General features: G+C 44.9%; 1 protein-coding gene and 1 long non-coding RNA gene across 3 annotated transcripts in view; one reads left to right on the forward strand and one right to left on the reverse strand.

Moving 5' to 3' along the window:
- The window catches only part of CDH4 (cadherin 4), a 756000-nt gene that overhangs the window by 726466 nt on the left and 8426 nt on the right, over window positions 1-21108 (forward strand). For both annotated transcript variants that reach the window (XM_035121942.2, XM_060277334.1), the window contains exons 11-14: window positions 4009-4151; window positions 9029-9262; window positions 10268-10501; window positions 19849-19988. In XM_035121942.2, coding sequence (XP_034977833.1) covers window positions 4009-4151; window positions 9029-9262; window positions 10268-10501; window positions 19849-19988 — 751 coding nt within the window. The remainder of the gene's footprint in view (window positions 1-4008; window positions 4152-9028; window positions 9263-10267; window positions 10502-19848; window positions 19989-21108) is intronic.
- Window positions 1-21108, reverse strand: part of LOC118088357 (uncharacterized) — a 76538-nt gene that overhangs the window by 53213 nt on the left and 2217 nt on the right. The window lies entirely within an intron of this gene.

A 21108-nucleotide genomic window follows, 5' to 3' on the forward strand; every position in this document is an offset into this window, starting at 1 on the left:
AAGTTGGGAAATAATGGGAGAGGAGGAGCAGGCAGAGCTGGAGCAGCAGCTGGCTGACATGTTGTCACTAGAAATAATAATAACGCAGGTGGCACTGTGGGTTAAACCAGAGCCTAGGGCTTGTCGATCAGAAGGTCGGCAGTTCAAATACCCGCGATGGGGTGAGCTCCCGTTGTTCGGTCCCAGCTCCTGCCAACCTAGCAGTTCGAAAGCACGTCAAAGTGCAAGTAGATAAATAGGTACCGCTACAGCAGGAAGGTAAACTGTGTTTCCGTGTGCTGCTCTGGTTCACCAGAAGCAGCTTTGTCATGCTGGCCACATGACCTGGAAGCTGTACGCCGGCTCCCTTGGCCAATAATGCGAGATGAGCGCGCAACCCCAGAGTCGGTCACGACTGGACCTAATGGTCAGGGGTTCCTTTACCTTTACCTTTATTAAACATTAAAAGCTTCCCTAAACAGGGTTGCCTAGAAAGCATTCCAGACCCACCATCTCCCAGCACCCAGCGAGCAAAGAGCTTGAAGACAGAGGGCACTTAGCAGCACCCATAGAGGAGATGATGACTAATGGGGGAAAGGGAGAGAAGGGGGTGTGGAGATTCACTCGGGACAATACCATTATCCAAGAGGCTGGGTTCTATAGCCTCTCTGTGTAAAGTTTGAAATAAAAAAAGGACTGTAAGAAACTTTTCCTTGTCTTTATACTTTCATGGGCAACCAGCCGGGAGCTGTTGACAGCATCCTGGCATTCTCGTAGGCATCTGGTTAGCCACTGTGAGAACAGAGAACAGGGCTTCATGGGTCCTTGGTCTGATCCAGCAGGCTCTTCTTATGTTCTCACGCTCTATGGTGGCTGAGAGCCACATATACTCCAGAGACAGAGTGCCACCCAACTGCTAACTGCAACCCAACACACAGCTGAGTGAGCTTAAATACCATTTGAATGGGAAGGACCTGTGTTCTCCGCAGAACGCTCAGCTGAGTCCTAAGGAAAAAAAGGGGGTTTCTAACTCTCCTCCCTGCCTCCCAGCCTCACTGGTTATCTGTCTGCTCCTTTATTGCAAATGCTAGATATATTTGGCATAGCAGGAGGGCACACTGTGGAACAAGAGCCGGGGCCAATTAAACTTACATCACTTGTGACATTTTATAATCATTAGAGGGTTGAGATATTTCACCTGGGATGGAGCTGTCTGGAGCAGAAAATGACGGTGGTTACTCACTGCCTCTGCCTGTTGGCTTTGGACAGGCAGTGAAACCTTTAAGGACAGAGGGAATGTCTCAGCTAACAAGGCCATTTTTCTTAGTTGTTTCATTCTGAAGCTCCCGGGCTTTTGAAGGGTGCTTATTTCCCTTCCTCACTCGTAGCGGCACTGAGGTGTGCAGACGGAAAACTGTTTGCCTTCCGATCAAATGCAGGCTGTACAATCCCAGCTGTGTGGAGTGGGAAAGACCCAGTTTAGGATTTTCTGGTCCAAGAGCAGAACAACAATTGGGGGGGGGGTGCTATTGCTTGGACAGCTTTCCTTCCACTTGGAAGTTTCAGTGCTAATTGGCCTGTGTGTCTCTTTCCTTGTTTGTGGCTGATTTTCCAAGCCATGTTGCACAGGTCCTATTCAAGTGGCACAGTCAAAACAGCAAAAAAAGGGGGCAGAGTTTAATTCCCTATGAATTCAGCAATTCTTACTGGCCCTTCTAGTCCAGCATCCTGTTTCCTGTTCTCACAATGCCCATGAGAACCCCTGAGTTCAACAGTGCTCTCCCTTCTGGTGGCTTCCAGCAACCGTAGGGGGAGAAGACAGGCATTGTGGCTAATAGCCATGGGTATCCTTATCCTCCATGAATTTACCTAATTTTCTTCGAAAGCCATCCAGATTGTTGGCGATCAAGATAAAGAAGTATTTCCTTTTGTGTGTCCTGAATCATCCAAAATTCAGCATCATTGAATGTCCACGAGTTCTAATAAAGAGTGCCTGGAAATGCATGCATTTTTATTCTTCTAGATGAAAGTTCTGGATTTCTTTCTTTCATTCATTTTCCTTTCCTTCAATTTGAACAGTCTTGGTTAGTACCCTTTGCTGTGTCTCTTCATGTATTAACTAGGGCTGGGCAATATATCACCCCAAACCATTTTGAAGTCCAGATTGTGATGTCGGTTTCATAATTTTTAATCTGGCAATATATCATGAATCATGGTGTGTGTGTGTGTGTGCGTGTGTACGCGTGTGTGTACGCGCTATGCAAAAATCACAACATGGGGAAAACCGTGAAGTCAGCCAATGCCTCTAAATATCTCCATCCTTATTGTAGACATTGTGATATATCAGTATATTGCAATGTTTAGCTGGTGATATATTGTGATGTTGAAAACCAGATATCACCCAGCTCTAGTATTAACAGATATGGGTCATGCCCATTTCATATCACAAGAAGATCGCTTATATTACTGTTCATGTATTACTAAATGATGCTTTTGCTACCACTAGCATGACAGTATCCATGCCATAAGCAGCACTTACCACAGGTGTCAGGGGAGGGCTGCACTGAGGAGGAATGGTCGGAGCTCCCCCCGATCCTGAATCTTCCCAGGAGCAGAAGTACAGTATAGATTTGGAACAGTGGTTTGCAGAGGGGCATGGTTCAGAAGGCAGAAGCTAGGAAATACTGGATGGGGAACAGCTAGGAAAAGAAGCACTGGGAGATAGAGAATTAACAGATTCACTGTCTCTGGAAACCATTCCTCTGCTCAGCCCAAGGTTGAGAACAGCTCAGAAAGTCTCAGAACAGAAAGCACAACAGATACAAACACAGATTACAAGACGTAGGAGTGACGTATATTGATAGGGACAGGGGGGTATCCCTTAATTGGGAGCACCACCATTCTAGGTAGACGGGTTCTTTGTCTCTCACTGTGATTATTAAATAATCAAACTGGTAAGACATTCCTTTCATTTGATCTCTTCTTATTTACTACCATGGGGGAGGAAGCCAATTCCCCAAAGCCTGACAACAGGGCATGAAGGCTTTCCTGGAAAATTGTGCAGTTATAGAGGTCAAAATAAGAATTGCCAAACATTTGTCGGGCCCTTTTTTGTCAATACAAGAGCAAACTGCACATTAGGCATTAGGCATAAGATCCTTTATTGGCTCCCCAAACATTTTCTTTCTTTCTTTTTTCTTTTAAAATGAGATGCAACCTGAGAATTGTTTCCACATCAAAATTTCAACCTCAGGCTCTTGCTTGCTCACACAATTTCCCTCTTCAGGGCAGACAGTCATGGGGGAGTACAGTTCTGAACTGGGAAAGAGTACAGTGAGATAGGAATGGGGGGATTTGATTTATTTCACTTTTAAAGGGAAAGCAACCTAATTTGAGCTTTCCGAAGCAGTACACCAACCAAAGCACAGCTGTCCTTCGAAATTCACGCTTCTCCAGTTTTTGCAATGCAGCTCTCCAGCCAAGTAGTATGTACAAAAATACATATAACTAAGGTAAAGTTTGCCTTTAAAATTGCATATCTTAGTAAAGATAACATACAAAAATGCATTATATCAGGAGAAATCGCAGGCGAAAATGGGTGCATTGGGAGAAACTTGCTCTAAAATAGTGGTGAATTTTCATGAGGACTTAAAAGGTAAATGGAAATGTGGAGAACTGAATTTAAAATTGGAAAAATGAGCACCTGAGAGGAACCAAAATAAAGAGATTCATCCACTCCTTCCCAACATTGCCACAGTTCCAATAAATTGGTAGCTTCCCAGAACTGTGGTGTGTGTGTGTGTGTGTGTGTGTGTGTGTGTGTGTGTTGCAAGTTCCAGTCGTGGGGGTCTCTCACACATAACATGCACTTTAGGCCTGACTAAATGCCCAAGTGCTCTTTCAAAATGAAAAAGCCATGAGTCTGGAAAACCAAGAATGCCAAAACACTACTCAAGCCTTATTTTCAAGCCATATTCAGGACATGTCATTGGAAGAGACTGCCATGTATTTATTCTCGGCTCTCCGCAGATACTCCAAGCTGTCAGATCCTGCAAACTGGCTGAACATTAATGCCACAAACGGTCAGATCACCACCGCTGCCATCCTTGATCGCGAGTTGTCCTACATTAAGAACAACGTCTATGAGGCTACGTTCCTGGCAGCTGACAACGGTAGGCCCAAGTCCTGCATCATCCATGCTTCAGTAATACTGTAATGTGATGCATGAATGGGAATGATGCCCTGACAGACTTGTCAGGGTAAGTTAGATATATATATTTTTCCCCAGGTTTTCGAGTAAAAAAGGAAAGACAAAAGTAGAAAAAGAGAGGAAGGAAGCCCCCATGAAGCTGGGACGGGAGATTGCCAGAATAAATTAAATGTGTGAAATTGTCCCAGACTATGACAAAGAAACAAATGGGAGATGGATGGGAGGGAAGATGTAGACTCTCACCATATGTGAGTGTGTAAAGCCAGCGGAAAGATGGGGCAGGAGAAATAGGTAGTCTGCTGTACCTTTCTTCTCATTATGCGCCAAGCTGAGGACAGAAAAGGAGATGCTCCTTCAGGAAATCAGAAACAATTCGAGGATGAAATGGGAGGGATTTTATAACCCTGTCACCAATACAGAGCAGAGGCATCGGACAAGACCTTTGGAGGTATCCAACATTACCTCGCAGCACCCCTGCCTCATCCCACACAAAGTTGGGTGTTGTTTTTCTCCCCCAGGGTCAAGAAACCACTGGTGGTGTACGTAAGCCCTGTTTAGGCATTTGGTCTCATGTGTCCTCTGGCAAAGAGGGCGGAGACGTTCCGATTACCCCAGCCTGCTCCTCGGTGATCCTGGCTGCCCAGGCCTGCAGCTCTCCATTTGCTGGGTCCTGAACATCTCTGCGGCTGAGAGCCTCCTGATCTTGCCTAGGCTCACAGTCAAGGTTCTGAATTGTGTGGGGAGCTACAATGGTACAGCAGGCTCATTGCCCAGCAGCCGCTGACCCTGCAGGATGCACAGGGCTGCAGAGCCATGCAGATGAAGAGGCGGGGCTTACAAGAGCGGCCCTGGTCTCCCCTTACCTGAGATGGAGAACGCATAGGCTTAATGCCAAAGCAGGGCTTTATAGACAATCAGATCCACCTTGGAAAATGACCAGTCGCCTTGTGTTGGAAGAAAGCTTGTGTTCCTTACACTGTGGCGGCGGGGTGAAGGGCAGAATTTATTGATATTTATGTACGTAGAGCAATATAATATATACTGGTGCCAAACATATTGTTCTGCTTTCCTTTGGACCACATCAGTGAAGCCAAGAAGGGGGTCTTGTTGTCTGGGCAGCCCAGGGCCTCCATACCCACTGCCCCGGCTTGCGCCCCAGAGAGGTCACTTCAGTGCTGCTCATGCAGCAAAAACAATGTGTGAAGCAGAATTTAGGCGTTAACAGCTCTTTGCAGCCACAGCAGGCTCTGTGATTCTCCAGGGTTTGACTTCACCCCCAGGGGCACACTCCATTGTTTCCTGAGACAAGCAGATATCCAACCAATCAATATATACTGACTTTCAATATATATTTTTATTTAATGATACTTAAATACAATTTATTTTTAAAAATAATGTTTTTGGGGTTTTGTGTTGTTGTTTTTTAAGTGACGGGGTTGGTTGTTTAGTGGGGAGTTGGTTTTTTGGGGGGAGGAGTGCTGCCTATTCTTGGAGATCATATCTGTTTTATTTTTTTTGGAGTGGGGTGTTGGTGTTTTACCTGTTGTTTTAGGGGATGGGTTCTGAAGTTTGCCTGCTTTTCTTCTTTGAAATTGAGTTTACATGGTGCCCATCTAAGATTTCCTGGTCCCTGACCATTGGGGTCCCCAACTCATAAACCTCTGTGTATTTCGCCCTGTGATCTTGCTTAAAACTAGCACTTTCGGGGCTGCTGCAGACTTCTGTCATCAGCATCTAGGACTTAGATGACAAACAAGGGGGGTGGGAGATGAAGTTTTTGAGGGGGCAGCAAAAAGCAGGCTGGGCGGGGGAGAGAGATGCCTTTTAACAGTAAATAAAATGAGTTTTAAAAGACTGTTTTGGCTCCGCTCTGAGTAACTGAGCTCGAGTCAAAAACAAATGTTCTATTTTAAACTCAGGTGTGTGCTTGATGTCTGTTTTCACAGTTTCACCTCTAAATGTACATCACATTTGGACAGTTTTCTTTTTTTAGAAGCACAACTCAGAGGTTTGTGAGTTGTAAAATAAATAGATGAGATTTAAGCCCCCGCCAGCCATAACCTGAGCACTGTGTAAGACGAACAGTCACTTGAGCATTCCTACATAATGATAACTAACTCAGCAGTTGCAGGTAGTCGTGGAAAAACCCCTGGGCTTCGCTTTACTGTTCAGCAAACTCAGTGCCTGATCAAGGCGCCAAGCCTAGAAGGAGTTCTGTCCAGGGCCACCAGGCTGAATGAAAAGTTTCTGCAGTACCAGACTTTGAGGTTGGCAGAGTTAACATAACAATAATCAGAAAGGGATTGGAAGGGCTTCATTGGGGATTCTGAGACTCTTCAGTCAGCAAAAACAAACAAGGAGAGTAAGACGGAAAGCTTTATAAAAATAGCCAGGAAGAATCAGTGGAAGGTTTCTTTTCGTTCCTTTTTTTTTAAGAGTAGGGTTGCTTTATTTATTTTTTCTTCTTTTTAAAGCATTAAATAAAAAAACCAGCCAAGTACACGAGCTTTAAAGAAAACTACTCAGGCAAGGCTTTTGGAGGAAATAGTCAGGGTAAAGGCCTGGAACAAAACTGTCTGCAGTTCACTGGGGATAGGAGATGGGAGAAAAGAAGAATATTGAACAATTTAAAAGTGGTGCATTCCCCCCTCTAACTAGAGGGAAGTTACGGAATCTTTCAGATCTGGGGAGTTGAAGAATCTTTCTCTCTCTCTCTCTCTCTCTCTCTCTCTCTCTCTCTCTCTGTGTGTGTGTGTGTGTGTGTGTGTTTTGCAAAGGATTATACAGGACAGTGATGGCTTTTAACCTTTATAAAAGTCAAACTCAAAAGCCGAGAGCTGGATCTGGCATCTTTGGCGCAGCTGACCCTTCGTTAGAGGCTTAGCAATTGATCTTGCAGGACCCCTGTGGGGAGGGAGACCAGTGTTAGAACCACTGGTGTCTGCTCTTGAAGGATGCTTTTTGAACCTTGAATATTTACATGCCTGGGAGATGGTTGGTGCCTTCAGCTACTCTCATCACTCCAGCAGTGTGAAGGGGAAAAGCTTGCACCTTTGTTATATGTGGCTATAAATCCTTCACTGCGACACTACCTGGGACTAGGAGAACTGCCCTTGTTGGGTCAGATCAAGGTCTTCCTAGCCCAGTATTCTGTTGCCAATAGCAACAGATGTCTCTGGAAGCTTCAAAGAAGGAGATGAAGGCCTCCGATTCATCTGTGGGCCTAATTCAAGGCACTTGCTTTAGCCTAGAAAGCCTTGCATGGCTTGGGATCTTGGTAGCCTGAAATTACACCTCTTCTTCTATGTGTCTACCTGGGCCTTATAAGCATCCAAGAAGGGGCCCCTGTTCTGCTGAGGTATGGAGGGTGGCAACTAGATATAGGGCCTTTTCGGTCATAGCCTCCTACTTGTGGAATGTTGCCCCCCATAGATGCTCACTTGGCACCTCCTTAAATGTGTTTTTGTTGGGTAGTGAAGACCCCCCCCCTGTCCCAGGACTTGTCACCCTTTTAACATCTTTCATTGACTTAATGTTTTCAACATTAGTTATTTTTACTTCCTATTAATGTGAGAGTGGTTATTTTTTACTTGTTGCTTGTACTACTTTTAGCTCCAGTTCATCTTGGGCTGCTGTGGTTTGGTTTGGTTTATTTGCTATTACATTTCAATCCCAGCTTTCCTCCAAGGAGCTCAAAGTGACATACATGGCTCTCCCTCCCTAACTGCATTGTATCAGCACAATGACCATTTGAAGTACCGTATTTACTCAAATCTAATGCTCACCTTCTTTGGCCAAATGACATTGCAAAAATTAAGGTGTGCATTTGCCAGCAAATATTTTTTTTGGTTTCAAGGTTCTGAAAATTAAGCTCCGCATTAGATTCAATGATGCATTAGACTCAAGTAAATATGGTACATTAGACTGAGAGGCAGTGACTAACCCAAGATTCGGTGAGTTTCGTAGTAACTTCCAGAAGGATATCATGGCTAATAGTATCAAAAGCTGCTGAGAGATCAAGGAGAAAGAGCAGGGTCTCGTTACCCCTTTCTCCCAACAAATATCATCAGATGGGCAACCAAGGCAGTTTCGGTACCATGGCTAGGTTTGAAACCAAACTAGAATGGACACGGGTACAGTCATACCTCAACTCCCGAACGTCTTGGGAGTCAGAACGTTCTGACTCCTGAACAATCGAAACCAGAAGTGAGTGTTCCAGTTTTCAAAGGTTCTTTTGGAAGCCACAGCTTCTGATTGGCTGCAGGAGCTTCCTGCAGACAATCAGAAGCCAGGCTTTGGTTTCTGAACATTTCTGAACGAACTTCTGGAACGGATTCTGTTTGACTTCCGAGGTATGACTGTAATCTCTAAGTATTTCTGTCATAAAATAACTTCTTCATGACCTTTAGGGATGGAAAATTCCATAAGGATGCTGGGAACTGTAGCTGTGTGAGGGGTTTCCTAACAACTCTCAGCAAACTACAGTTCCCCAGGCCTCTTTGGAGGAAGCCATGTCTGTTATAGTGGTATGGGTGTGACCTAAGTTGTGGGAAGAAACGTTTTCTTGTGTCTGTTCTGAACCAAATCCAGAACCATTTCTCAATACGCCTACTCCACACCATTCATAAAGCATCATGTTGTTTATACTTTTTTTTTTAGTCTGAAATGCATTAGCCTTTTTCTCTCAGTGGCTTTGTCCCAATACCTTGGTAACTGTAGTTGACTTTTCCTGTACTTTCTAAACAGGGGGGCATGGTGGGAGCAGGTCCCTCTTTCTGCCTGGCGACTTCTATGCCAACCTTAACAATCACTCACGGAAATGATCCTTCCTTCATTTAGGTATCCCCCCGGCCAGCGGCACCGGCACACTCCAGATCTATCTAATTGACATCAACGATAATGCTCCTGAGCTCCAGCCAAAGGAGGCGCAGATCTGTGAAAAGCCAAACCTGAATGTCATCAACATCACAGCCGCCGATGCTGACATCGATCCAAACATCGGGCCCTTTGTCTTTGAGCTGCCAAGTGTGCCATCTGCCATTAGGAAGAACTGGACCATTACGCGGCTAAATGGTAAACCAGGCAAGCAACACCTAACGGCATTTGCAGCTTGGCACACACGCAAGCACTGGGGGGGGGGGTCAGCCTTCACCCTTTCAAATTTCCTTTAGTCCTTTCCCTTTGATTTATTTTATTTTTTAAACCCCACATTCTGGCTGACATTATAGGCAAGGTAGTTAATAAGAAATTGCATGGATTGGGCCTTGAGCGGAACTCTTAAGCGCTTTCATTGGCACTCGGCTTCCCCGCCCTCTTGGTTTTAATGCAGTTCATAATTACGCACAGTTATCAGGATTGAACTGGGGATAAATCATCAGTAATAGCCCAGGGGGGAAAGCTATTATCAGTCTTATGTTCCATTTTTATTGTCACAAGCCACAATCAGGATCAATGATCATTCCTCCGGCTGTAATTGCATAAAAGTCACCCTCCTTTTCTCCTTTAACAAGGAAGTTGCTTTTGAGGACGGGAAAGTAGGAAGACGGCTAGTTCATTGTCATAGGAAGAGGGAAGTGGAGAGGCTATTGAAATCAGCGAGCTGTAACTGACCTCATTGCTTGGCTTATCATAAACCTCACTCAGTGGCAGCCAGGGATGGGGAAATCTGTCAATATGGGCTCTCTAAGTTTCTCACGTCTACAAACTTCAATTCAGTTCCTCACATTTCCACAACAATTTCAAAGACGTCCGGATTTCCAAGGATGACTGTGTTTTGGTTCTCATAGCGTGTTGTAGAATGTGAACTAGGTACAGTAGTTTTGCCTTTAAATACAAACCAAATTGAATTTATCCCCCAAGCCTACTTGTGGGCTTCTCGTAGGCATCTGGTTGGCCATTGTGAGAATAGAGAGCTAGACCAGAGCTAGCAAAGATCTACTTATGTTCTGAACGTAGGTCATTGGTTGGGGGGGGACTTTTCATTGTGGACATGTTCTTAAGATTCCTCAAGGTCTCTTCCAACCCCACGATTCTATGACTCCCTCAGTGCTGCAGCTGTCTCCTTTTTGCTCCCCGCAGGTGACTATGCCCAACTCAGTTTACGAATAATGTACTTGGAAGCTGGCTTCTATGATGTTCCGGTCATCGTGACGGATTCTGGAAACCCTCCTCTGTTCAACACGTCTGTCATTAAGGTCAAGGTGTGCCCTTGTGATGAAAACGGAGACTGTACCACTGTAGGAGCCGTTGCCGCAGCTGGGCTGGGAACAGGAGCCATCATTGCTATCCTGATATGCATCATCATTTTACTAAGTAAGTTTTACAGTTCAAAAGCACCTGCACGCAGCTCCTAAAAAGGTCCTAAAAAGGTAAAGGACCCCTGGACGGTTAAGTCCAATCAAAGGCGACTCTGGGGTTGCGCCGCTCACCTCGTTTTACAGGCCGAGGGAGCCAGTGTTTGTCCACAGGCAGCTTTCTGGGCCATGTGGCCAAGCATGACTGAACCACTTCTGGTGCAACAGAACACCATGATGGAAACCAGAGTGCATGGAAACATTGTTTACCTTCCCGCCACCTATTTATCTACTTGCACTGGCATGCTTTCAAACTGCTAGGTTGGCAGGAGCTGGGACAGAGCAACGGGAGCTCACCCCGTTGCGGGGATTTGAAATGCCGACCTTCTGATTGGCAAGCCCTAGGCTCTGTGGTTTAACCGACAGCGCCACCCGCATCCCTTTCAAACAGGTAGCACATGACTATTCTAACTATTCAGGAGTTCTTTGCCATAATCACTACAAATAGAAAATGATGCATGTTAGGGTGGCAGTAGGAAGCCTAATTGGTTAGCATTCACAAATTGAAGGCAAGATTTCCATTTCATTTCACTTTTAATTTGTATATTACTATGCACAAGGTGGTTTACAAGCTGAAAAAACAACATAATAGACAGCAAAGATCACACACGTAATAATAACAATCTGATCCAATATGAAAAGGTCACAATAAACTTGAAAATAAACAACTCGTATCAAATTCAAAAATATTCAATAATCCATTAGAATATAATTGAAAATGGTAAAATTAAATACCAGCAGACAATAAGTAAACAGTTTACACTTGTAAATTGCAATGAAGAATTATTAAACTATAATCAATAACGGCAAGTCACAACGCGTAAAATACCACAAAACATACACGACCATGTAAAAGGGTCAAAGTGAGCAACAAGGACACACAACATATAAAATTATTTTTAAGAAATATCCCTGAACTCTTCTCTCTCTCCAACTGCTTCTGCTGTTCTCAAAGTCAAGGCTTCTAAGGGCTGGAGGAGAGGCAGGTGGGGAAAGCCATTGCCATTCTATGGCAGACCTTAAGGAATCCGTCTAAGGGTGCCACTGAACATTATGTGTGGAACGAGGAAACCTACAGAAACAGAAGCCCCAGAAGCCCATGTCAAGTCTTTCCTGTCTCCCAACGGTGAGTGGCCCCTAGAGATGCTTACCTGTATTGTGATGTCATCATGTTACGCATTTCCTCCCTCCCACCAGCAGCAACCAATTAGAGGAAGAGTGGCTGGAGAACTCTGCAGTGAGGTGCCATCACAATAGAAGTAAGCACCACTACATGTTAGGAAGCATTTTTAGCATCATCTCATAGACCTCTGAAGATGCTGTCCCATCCCAGGAATGGTAAAAATGCTCAGGCATTTTAAAAAAAGACCTATACACGGAACAGACAACTGCCTTCAAATTTACACATACAAAATAAGCACTTTGATTTTCTGCACAATTTTTAATATACACATGCTAATTTTATAGTGATGTGATGATAATGAGCAGTAAATACACATCTGCTTTTTTAAGATTGTTGAATGTAATAAAGGTTCTTAAAGCCTTTTTTTCCTTTGTGTTTTGCACAGTGAAAAAATATGCATGGGAAGTAACAGCAATAAAGCACAAGATGTCTTTTTACGCTCCCCCCCCCCGCATACTCTACATATAAATCATAGTCTAAAGTATGATTTAAACACTTGAGAAAATTCTGTTGACTGAAATTAACTACAGCTGAAAGACATTTGATTTAGGAGAACCCTTTTTTCCATTTTCAAATCCATTACCCTGTTCTAAATTACAGATTTTATTGCAAACACATATTTTTTTACATTCATTGTCATTCTAATTGACTTTTTAATGTTCGGCAGCCACCCTAGGCTTATATCGGTGGTGAAAAATGGAATTGGGGGGGGGGGGTAGGAAGATATTTCCTACTTACATTTTTATTTTCAGAATTTAGGAAGGGCGCAGGATTTCAGCCCTGATGAAGAACTATCACACACAATTCCAATAAAAAAAACTTTCTTTAAAAAAAAGAGCTATCACACAGCACTACCATAACTCACCCCCCCCCCCGCCATCCCACCCCCACATCCAAGCTGCTTTAGTGCTGTTCCTCAGTCCAGAAGGGTTGAATAGAAACTAATAAATATACAAATAATGCAGCTGAATTTAAAAGCCTCCTAGGGTACCACCAACATCTTGCGGCTGGCTACTTTCTATGCCCGAGGCAGTTGCCTCACTTTGCCTAGTAAGAAGGCCGGCCCTGAAGCCTCAACACCTCCCCTGTCGATTCTGACCAAGGCATTTAAATTATCCACCAGCAAAATGCCTCACCAGCCGCCAAATGCTTGGCATCTTAAGCTGTGACTCTTAAGACACTGGAGAGAAAAGCAATGCAATAGAGGGGAAAACTGTGACTGAGGAAGAAAATGGGCTTCAAGAAAGCTCTATGCAGAGCAAAAACAGGCCTAGCAGCAGTAATGGAGCTTTGTGTATTTGTGTGAGCGGATAAAAAAGGGATGAGCTGGATCTGCTATTGACACTTTTGAAAGCCTCTTTTTCAAGAAAGCTGTAAAGCTGTTAATGGGACAGTTTTTCTATAAGTGTGACCAAAAAAAGATATATCTTTTCTCGGGGGGGGGGAGTGGGGGGGAACCAACCATTATAATATTGTTTTCTCATATCAGGCAGTTTGCTTATTGTGTGAGACAATGTGGGGTGGGTAGGCAAGACTTCAATAGCTGGCATAAAAAACAGAGCTTTTTTAAAGGGAGGAGGAAATCTCTCTCTTTTGTTACATTTGTGTTTTATTTCCCCCCCCCCAAAAAAAAAAGCCCCGTAGGGAAAGTGGTAAAGAAATGGGAAGCACTCTGAAAACAATTTTGTTTTGCTAGAAAAGAAGGGAGGAATTGACATATGGAGGCTGTAATTAGCTGTCCGGTTCTCTTGTCCTCACTTCAGTGCATTTTTGTTGGGTAGAAATTGCAGAAAGCCCTTGGAAAAGAGAGTGGGGAGTGGGGAGTGGGGACATCAACAACAAGCATGAGACTTTCCCTGCCAAACACCTTCCTCCAAATGGATTCCTTGGATATGAATCTGCTGGAGTGTGCACATCCAAAGACATTCTCTCTGTGTTCCATCCTGCACTTGGTGACATGCTGATGAAAGGAAGTACTGAAGCTGGGTGACCATTTTTTTCATTAAAAAAAGACAAAACAAAACTGAAAAGTAATTAGAAGCAGGCTGCGCTTTTTCTGCTGTAAAGCGATGCCACTGAAATCTGTACTTTGTTGCTCGGAAATATGCCCTTGCCATTTCAGTAGCTCCTGGGGAAACTGCATTTCCCAGGTGTTACTTGTGCCTGGCATTCTGTGTAACTAGAAGTGGGGACACACTTCCTTCCTTCCTTCCTTCCTTCCTTCCTTCCTTCCTTCCTTCCTTCCTTCCTTCCTTCCTTCCTTGTTGCTGCTACCCCAGAAGGAGCATGATGTGTCCCCTACCAGAGATAATACCACTCCTCAGACACTCCATTTGTTGTTGTTTAGTCGTTTAGTCGTGTCCGACTCTTCATGACCCCATGGACCAGAGCATACCAGGCACTCCTGTCTTCTACAGTTTGGTCAGACTCATGTTGGTAGCTTCGAGAACACTGTCCAGCCATCTTGTCCTCTGCCTTGTGCCCTCGTCCTCTGTCTTGTGCCCTCAATCTTTCCCAACATCAGGGTCTTTTCCAGGGAGTCTTCTCTTCTCATGAGGTGGCCAAAGTATTGGAGCCTCAGCTTCACGATCTGTCCTTCCAGTGAGCACTCAGGGCTGATTTCCTTCAAAATGGATAGGTTTGATCTTCTTGCAGTCCATGGGACTCTCAAGAGTCTCCTCCAGCACCATAACTCAAAAGCATCAATTCTTCGGCGATCAGCATTCTTTATAGTCCAGCTCTCACTTCCATTCATCACTACTGACACTGCATACACCCCACATAATAATACAATAATAATTTCTAGCACCCTTAGCAAACTACTGTTCCCAGGATTCTTTTTTTGGGGGGGGGGGTGCCATATGCTTCTAATGTATGTTGTTTACACTGCCTAATTCCAATTCATTCAGAAACAAGCTGAAGCATTTCCTGATTAGCTGGGCTGGGTGAGTGCAGAGGAGCTTGGCTTCTTCCCAGGCCAAGCCAGTCAAAGCCTGGGGGAGATTTCTCATTTCACTTCTTTCCTCCCTCCGGCGTCTCTACATTTTCAGGGTTTGGGAACAATATTAAGCAAACCTCCAAACCTGTTGGCTAGAGGCATACACAAGAGGACAGCACACACTCCTATTCCAATTGAGCTCCCTTAGCATAAATACTTAATAATTCCTCATTATTCTGAAATAAAGTCTCCCCCAATGCCGTTCTGTAGCATTTTAGCACCCAGGCAATTATCCATGGCAAATCCTCAAGACCAGCATATAGGATTATGACCTTATTGCAGAAGCTGTGGACCTGTGTTTCGGCCTAATGGTCACATTCCTTTGCAAGCATCAGCTGCTAGGGGTGGGTGGGGTCTGATGTAGAAGTGGGCAAAGTAACTCTTACCTTGTATGGTTGGTTACATTTCAGCCATGCAAAAGTCAGAGCTTTCTATACCCACACATCCATCCTCCTTCAAGGCAAGTAAGAAACCTTATCATAGTTCAAGGACAAATTCCAGCCAGGCAAAAGCACTCAAGAATGGTGTGGCCTGGGAAGAGCCCAGAAGGTCAAATAGAGAGGCCTGGAAGGTCATTTACAGAGCAGAGGTTCTCCAACCCCTCCTTACAGCAGTGGCTTCTCCCTATTGGGACTGATAGGATGGGAGGCAAGGAGACCAACAGTAGGTAGAGCCAGAATCCATTGAAGGCAAAGACTACTACCTTAATTCTAGTTTGGTCTCAATCCTTCCGACTGCTGTGTCCTGTTAAGGTGGCACTGAAACTAAGAGGAGGAATCTGGCAAGCAGCAGAACCCCCTGGACTGGGGTTCTGTAACAAGGCAAGTGAGGGCTTGCGAGGGTTCAAGGGGCATTGCCCCATCCACTGTTACAGGCAAGTCTCCAGAGCTGCCTTTATAGTGTTGAGCACACAAAGACCCAACGTGCTTCGTGGCGGGGGAAGGATTTAAACCTGGGCATTCCCCAGCCATAGTCCAATTCTCCAACCTTGACATTGCGTTGGCTCTGCATACTAATTACGACCATTTTCCCAAGCGGGCAGGAAATGGGTAGGGCAACTTCTGATGGCGAAAGCAGCAGTCAACTCTCTTAATTTCACTAAGCTCCTCTTCAAGCAAAGAGAAGAGAGGGGAGTATTATCTAGGCTGGCCCAAACCAGATCTGCAGTTCCTCGATTTGCTTTCTCTCCTTCAGCAAAACCCACCAGCACTTTTCAGTAAAGAGTTCAAAGACGCTCAGATCTGCTTTCCAAGTAGAGCAGCTGAAAGTGTATCACAGTGCATTTGTTAATGTGATTTCGGAAATATAGAAAGCCCATAAAGAGGAAGAGAATAAGTCCAAATTTGATTATGCGAGCTAATGTTTTATCCAGCCTCTGTTGCATTCCTTCTGAGAGAATTGCACATCATTAAAATGAAATTAGCCCAGCTGCAACAACTTGCAAATTCAAAAGGATTTATTCTATCCAGAGAGTATAGGGCCGAGGAGGTGGGGGGAGGGAGGGGAAGCAGCCTATAGAAATAGCTGGCCCCATGGCTGGTTTTAACATGTTGATGTGCCTCTTTGGATGCATTTGAGAACGGAAGCAATTCTTTTCCACAATGGCCACTTTTCTTTTGGGTGAAATGCTTTGCTTGTGGCTGCCTTGGTCCCAGGGGGAGAGACACTGTGGTCCCATCCATTTTTCCACCCATGGAAAAATCCGGGATCGGCAGCCGCGCGACACCGGAAGTTGCATAGACGCAACTTCCGGTGGCGCTTTGCCCTTCTATGGGCACCAGAAAATGGCAGCGCCGGCGCCGGAAGTCGCTTCCACGCATGACCGGAAACGCGTAAAAGCGACTTGCGGTGCCGGCGGCGCCATTTTCTGGTGCCCATAGAAGGGCAAAGCGCCACCGGAAGTTGCATCCACGCGTTTCCGGATACGTGTAGAAGTGACTTCCGGCGCCACCATTTTCTGGTGCCCATAGAAGGGCAAAGCAGCACCAGAAAAATGGCCGCCGGCAGAAGCAGATTTAAGGGAGAATATCGGGATAATAACTGATATGGGAGACCGCCAGGAAATGGTAGGGGAAAAGGGAGTTTCCCGGCGAAAACGGGATACTTGGCAGCTATGGTCCCATCCGTCATGGGTGCTTTAGCTGAGATTCCTGCATTGCAGAGGGTTGAACTAGATGGCATGATGTTCTCGTGAGGAAGCTGGTAAAATGTGGGTTGAACAAGGTAACTGTTAGGTGGATTTGTAGCTGGTTGACTGACCGAACCCAAAGAGTACTCATTAATGGTTCCTCATCATCCTGGAAAAAAGTGACAAGTGGGGTGCCGCACTTCCGCAGGGTTCTGTCCTGGGCTGGTTGTTGTTCAACATCTTTATAAATGACTTGGATGAAGGAATTGAGGGGATGTTCATCAAATTTGCAGATGACATCAAACTAGGAGGGGTAGCTAATTTAATAGATTGGAGAACTGGGCACAAGCTAACAAAATGAATTTCAATAGGGACAAAATGTAAGGTTCTGAACTTAGGCAGGAAGAAGCAAATGCACAAATATAGGATGGGGCACACCTGGCTTACTAGTAGTACATGTGAAAAGGATCTAGAGGTTTGGGGAAACAAAAGCTTAACATGAGTCAACAGTGTGATGCAGCAGCAAAAAAAGCTAATGCTATTCTAGGCTGCATCAAAAGACATATAGTGTCCAGATCAAGGGAAGCAATAGTACCACTCTATTTTGCCTTGGTCAGACCCCACATGGAGTACTGTGTCCAATTCTGGGCAGCATAATTTAAGAAGGATGTTGACAAATTGGAACGTGTGCAGAGGAGGGCAACCAAGATGATCAGGGGTCTGGAAACTAAGCCTTATGAGGAATGGTTGAAGGAGCTGGGTATGTTTAGCCTAGAAAAGCTCATTAATCAAGCTGACTAATACGGGTGCTTATAAACCTACGGAAAGCAATAGAACGCCATTCAGGTTTTTTCCTCAACATTGCTGCTTAGTCAGGCCAGCAACAGCTTAGTATTTACATTTCTTTCATTTTTGAAGCGTACATCACATTCCGTGCCCCAAAGCAACGTGCCACAGCAGTAACAACGCCATGATAGGAATGCCACAGTAGAAATTCCCAAAGCAATCAAGGCAGCAAGCAGCAACTGTTAATTTAAAATGAAATCCAACATATCTGTCGTACAGCTGGATTTTAAACACCATCCCAGGAATCACAGTGAAGTTAAATTGCCCTGGAATGCCTCCGTAAACAAAATATATCCCTTTACAGAATGAAGTCAACAAAATGGACAGCTGGGTTTTCTTTGAAAGAACATCCCAAGGTGTGACATCCCATCAGCACTAAGGCTCTGTTTCCATGCCCCTAGAGGAAGGTGGCAAGTGGCATGCCCTCCAGGTGTGGTTGGACTACAAATCCCATCCTCCTTACCATTAACCATGCTGAGTGGGGCTAGTGGGAATTGGAGTCCGATGACACCTGGACAGCACCATGTTGGCAACCCCCGCTCTAGAGTCTAGCAAAGAGAAGTTTAGGTATTGGGCGCTTTGGGTATTGCTAAGCACTGGCATGGGAAGCATGAGCCCCAAACCTGTTTCTCAGTGTCCCACAAGACATATTTACCTGTTTATTTTTAATGCATTTATAAATTGCTTAACATCTCCAAGTTCTGTTCAACATTTGCTTTAATGGCATCAAAACAAAAATACAACACAAAGCCCGTCATGCAAGAGAGTATAAAATCATATTACTAAACAAACGAAAAAGAGGAATTCCGATCATGACGAACAGGGTCTGATCTTATGGGTCAGGCAAACAGATATATCTGTAGCAACTGATGGTTGCTCTCTCACATGAGGCACAGGGAGAGGCATTTCACAGTGCAAGGAAAGAGGAAGAAAAGCCCCTTGTGATAATCTGTAGGGTTTGGTGTAATGAGCAGAATTTCCCCAGATGATTAAAGTGATCTTGCAGGCAGGTGGTCTTTCACGTAGGTACCCAGCCAGATGGGCGGGGTATAAATAATGTTGTTGTTGTTGTTGTTGGTACAGGTGTTCCCTAAGATAGTTTTAATGCAACAGCAGAAAATTAGGTTACATGTTATATTTTTGTCCAGGTCTCCAACTCTTCAGAAGTTTCTCTTTGGCATCCCCATGAACTTGAGCACCTCGTCATTTCTCCATGAACCCCCAACCCTCTACCATGTCAGTCTACTTTCTGCCTCTGATGAAGTAGGCTGCTGTCAATCGGAAATTTTTTAAAAAATCACATAATATTATACTGTAGCAGTATCTAAGCTGTAAGGGATGCGGGTGGCACTGTGGTCTAAACCACTGAGCCCAGGGCTTGCCAATCAGAAGGTTGGCGGTTCGAATCCCGGCAACGGGGCGAGCGCCCGTTCTTCAGTCCCTGCTCCTGCCAACCTAGCAGTTCGAAAGCATGTCAAGTGCAAGTAGATAAATAGGTACCACTCCGGCGGGAAGGTAAACAGCATTTCCGTGTGCTGCTCTGGTTTGCCAGAAGCAGCTTTGTCATGCTGGCCACATGACCCGGAAGCTGTCTGCGGACAAACGCTGGGTCCCTCGGCCTATAGAGCGAGATGAGCGCCGCAACCCCAGAGTCGTCCGCGACTGGACTTAATGGTCAGGGGTACCTTTACCTTTACCTGTCTAAGCTGCAGCGCAGGTTAACATGTACAGAGCACCCCATAGCTGTTCTTCTGCTAACCAGGAAGTCATTGTCTCCCATTTCAGACTGTGCTGTGTAATGCGCTAAAAGCCAGGAGCTATACAGTTTGTCCCCATCTTGTTTAGCTGAAATATGCACCTTGGTGCTTTCCGTGTTCAGGTGATGTAACTGTTTACAGTGACCTCAACCCTTAACTCTGGCTTAATAAACATGGCTCCTAATAGCACAAGAGGGGGCATTTATTTCCTCTGCCTGTTTTGAGTTTTTGCAGCTCCACTCCCAGACATACCATCAGCTCTATAATCAATTATAGAGAAAAGGCGAGGGCACTTTTAATGCCCTCCTTTTGGCTGAGTTGCTAGCCCATGGAGGACAGTTGATCATCTCACTCAGCTGTGTCTCTTCCATTAAGTTCCTGTTTCTCCCTGCAGCCATGGTTTTGCTGTTCGTTGTGTGGATGAAGCGCAGGGAAAAGGAGCGTCACACAAAACAGCTTCTCATTGACCCTGAGGATGATGTCCGGGATAATATTCTGAAGTATGATGAGGAAGGAGGTGGAGAAGAAGACCAGGTGAGGAGAGCATCTTCATGGTCCAACTTCCTACATGTAGACTCACAGTTTAGACCACTTTGCAACAACTCCATGGCTGCCACATGTTGTATTTAAGGATGGACAAGCCTGTCAATTTTGGTTTTTCTCAGTTTCTCAATTTTCCGAAGTAAAAGTTTAGTTTTCTGCATTTCTGCATCAGTTCCTGTCTGTTGTTTTTAAGGTCCTCGTGAAAATTCACCTGCCTTTTCATGTGAATTTCTCCCAATATACACAGATTTGCCTTAATTTTCCCCAATATACACATTTTTGCAAGCAATTTTCCCTAATACACTGTCTTTTTGCATGTTACTTTCACTAATATATGCATTTATGTGTGCACCTGACCTTAATGTGCACATTATTTTGTTGGAGAATTTTGCCCAAGATTCGCGGAAGTGTGAATTTTTAAGAATAGCTTTGTTTCGGTTCATGGCTTGTTTCAGGGAGTGTGAATTAAGGAGGTCCACATTAAAACTCAAGCTGAACTGACTTTAACAATAATAATAATAATAATTTATTATTTATACCCCGCCCATCTGGCCGGGTCTCCCCAGCCACTCTGGGTGGCTTCCAACAGAAAAATAAAACACAATAATCTATTAAACATTAAAAGCCTCCCTGAACAGGGCTGCCTTCAGATGTCTTCTAAAAGTCTGGTAGTTGTTTTCCTTTTTGACATCTGTTGGGAGGGTGTTCCACAGGGCAGGCGCCACCACCGAGAAGGCCCTCTGCCTAGTTCCCTGCAACTTGGCTTCTCGTAACGAGGGAACCTCCAGAAGGCCCTCGGTGTTGGACCTCAGTGTCCGGGCAGAATGATGGAGGTGGAGACGCTCCTTCAGGTTTCTGCTCCATCCCTCGACTGGTACTTGAACATCAGCCCAAAGACAGGACTTGGTTGTGCTGCAATTTGCAAACTTCCATACATTGCTGATGGCACCCTATTTGAAATGCTTGCAAACTGGTGTTTGTTGGATTCTGAGGTTTTAGCACTCCATACTTTACGGAATCCATGCCCGATCCAAAAAGGGTCAAGCATGAGTTTAGGGCTGCTCAATGCTCTGTATAGCACAACATTCATAGCTTACATACAACCCTCCCC

The sequence above is a fragment of the Zootoca vivipara genome, chromosome 7, assembly GCF_963506605.1.
Source record: "Zootoca vivipara chromosome 7, rZooViv1.1, whole genome shotgun sequence".
NCBI classification, from domain to species: Eukaryota; Metazoa; Chordata; class Lepidosauria; order Squamata; family Lacertidae; genus Zootoca; species Zootoca vivipara.